Genomic DNA, 2,656 nt, shown 5'->3' with positions numbered 1-2,656 from the left:
AAAGTACAAAGTGGGTTCCATTGAACATCCAAGAAGTACCTGTATTGTTGTTGTACATGTGACAGACATTAGCTTCTTTGAAATTCTTAAAAGGACATTTCCAGATAACTTAAGGGTTGTCCTTGAGAATGGCTTTTTAGTGAGATTTGTGATATTCCCATACATACTACTGTTTCATTGTTACAATGCAAACCAAGTTCTTCAATCAAAAGCTTGATGTGCATGAGCCAGTTGGATGGGTGCGGTTCCCAAATTGGCTTTGCTGCATATCCCGAGCTAGTACGAGTGATGTCATGGCAAAATGTTGGAAGTGCTGCCTACGTTCTTTTTAAAAATCTTTAAAGAAATGCAATTCAATCATGAAGAATTATTGTCAGTGTGAATCGTCAGAATCCTACACTCACACGGCCTCGGCTGACGTTTCCGTGGAGACTGAGATGGCCACTTGAGCTACTTTTACAGTGCTTTTGATGCAGTTCCTGGCAGCTGTTTGCATGGCACCAGGATGGTTCCCCTGTTTCTGTTGGCAGTCTGACTCCAGGCTGTTTTCCAGTGGCTGAGCTGATGCTCCCTTGCAGGAGCAGAACATACTGCGGAAAGCATGCCTCAGATCTTTGCTCCTCAGAGCGTAGATAATAGGATTGACCGTTGAATTGAATAAGCACAGCATACTGCAAAAGGCAAATATCGTCTTTATCAGCTTGTTTATTTTCCCAAAGACGTCGTACACCATGATGGCTAGGAGAGGACCCCAGCAGATGATGAGGACCACAAGGATAAGGACAAGCGTCTTGGCCAATCGGATGTCCATGCGTGTTTGGTCAAGGCGAACAGTTTGCACTTTGCCGCCCTCAGTCACCTGTACAATTATACTCTTCTGGGTGCCACGCTGGATCATGCGGACAGCGTGAACGTGGGCCTTCCACAAAATGTACACGTAGGCGTAAATGATGAAAAGCAGCAAAATGCTAGTAACACCAATCCAGAACATCAGATAAGTCTCGTCAATGAGCGGAAAGATGTCTGAGCAGACAGAGTTCAGTTTTTTACAGTTCCAGCCCAAGAGAGGAAGGACAGCAATTATAATTGATATAGTCCACATAACAGTAAAAGCGATGACTGCCTTTGGCCGTGTAACAATCCTCTTATAGGCAAGGGGCTTGTGTATAGAGATGTATCGATCTATGGCTGTCAGGAAGAGGCTACCCACTGAAGCTGTGAAGGAGGCTGTAACACCACCAAGTTTAAATAGGAAGACATTGGGGCTGTCTTTCCTTTGAAATACATGGAAGTCTACAAAACTATACACAAAGATCACACTGCCCAGGAGGTCGGCCACTGCCAGGCTGCCTATAAAGTGGTAAGAAGGTTTGTATCTGAGACTGCGAGATCGGATTATAACACACAGAATCAATACATTCTCGAGTACTGTGAAAGTCCCCAAAGTCAAAGCCAATACAGCAATAGCCATCTGTTGACTTGGGGTCAGAATCATAAAGCATTCCATGTCCATGAAGTTTTCTCCACACTTTATCGTTGATTCATCATTCATAATTGATTGGTTGTACAGGTAATTAGTAGCGTTCATTGAATCGTGAAGGTTGGCAGTGGATATAAGCTCCTCCCCTGCTGTCATTTTTTCGAGATAAGCGTTACCTTTTCCTAGGGAAGAATGCAGATTCTGAGTGACATACCCAAGTTTTGTCATGTTGAGGTCTACTTTAGTGTCGTCATATTGTACTTCGTTGGATGCAATATAAAGGAGATCGGTAGTGATTGTTCGGAAAGTCGTATCCGAAAGTGCTTCGAGTAGCGATTTCATAATGGCTTTCAATGTGTGAAACGTGTGGGCCGTTTCGTTCCAATAGACTAAAAATTGAACTGGGAAAAAGCTAGGACAAAGAAAAACAGAAATTACTAAACATATATAAAAACACAGTAGCATAATATTTTAAATGACTGAAGCTAATTATCATTGGTCTTTGTTAAATCTTACTCCATTCTTCTGGTTTGCTGTATGAAATGTTGTGCTTTTTTAAATCTTAGTTTACAATTCTGTTAAAAATAACAGTGGGAGGAATTTCAGTTGAAGACATTAAGCATTCTTTCACCGGTGTGGCTGCAGACAACGACACCATCTTCCCAGCCAGAATGGAAATGATTGGGTAATTCCCCTGTCAATCATGCCTGGGGACCACACTGCTGTCAGTGACTAAAAAAAACATAGAAAATAGGTGCAGGAGCAGGCCATTCAGCCCTTCTAGCCTGCACCGCCATTCAATGAGTTCATGGCTGAACATGAAACTTCAGTACCCGCTTCCTGCTTTCTCGCCATACCCCTTGATCCCCCGAGTAGTAAGGACTTCATCTAACTCCCTTTTGAATATATTTAGTGAATTGGCCTCAACTACTTTCTGTGGTAGAGAATTCCACAGGTTCACCACTCTCTGGGTGAAGAAGTTTCTCCTCATCTCGGTCCTAAATGGCTTACCCCTTATCCTTAGACTGTGACCCCTGGTTCTGGACTTCCCCAACATTGGGAACATTCTTCCTGCATCCAACCTGTCCAAACCCGTCAGAATTTTAAACGTTTCTATGAGGTCCCCTCTCACTCTTCTGAACTCCAGTGAATACAAGCCCAGTTGATCCAGTCTTT

At 43.1% G+C, this 2,656-nt stretch overlaps 1 protein-coding gene across 2 annotated transcripts; it reads right to left on the bottom strand.

Annotated features, from left to right (window-relative positions):
* Positions 1-400: 400 nt before the first annotated feature.
* On the bottom strand, positions 401-1,861 carry cnr1 (cannabinoid receptor 1). Of its 2 annotated transcripts, XM_070884515.1 has the most exons (2): positions 1,761-1,822; positions 401-1,658 (listed from the first exon to the last, which is right to left on the bottom strand). In XM_070884515.1, the coding sequence occupies exons 1-2, from the start codon at positions 1,820-1,822 to the stop codon at positions 401-403; spliced, it is 1,320 nt and encodes a 439-aa protein (XP_070740616.1). The 2 variants fall into 2 exon arrangements, with proteins under 2 accessions (XP_070740616.1, XP_070740617.1); XM_070884516.1 differs by having other exon boundaries at positions 401-1,861.
* Positions 1,862-2,656: the final 795 nt, after the last annotated feature.

The sequence above is a fragment of the Pristiophorus japonicus genome, chromosome 7 (assembly GCF_044704955.1).
Source record: "Pristiophorus japonicus isolate sPriJap1 chromosome 7, sPriJap1.hap1, whole genome shotgun sequence".
In the NCBI taxonomy this organism is placed as follows: Eukaryota; Metazoa; Chordata; class Chondrichthyes; family Pristiophoridae; genus Pristiophorus; species Pristiophorus japonicus.
Note: the sequence above shows the minus strand (reverse complement) of the source record. Positions and strands in the feature narration are given on the sequence as shown.

Excerpts from the sequence above, each read along its gene's own strand:
- cnr1 (XM_070884516.1), bottom strand. The coding sequence starts at position 1,822 with ATGAAATCGCTACTCGAAGCACTTTCGGATACGACTTTCCGAACAATC.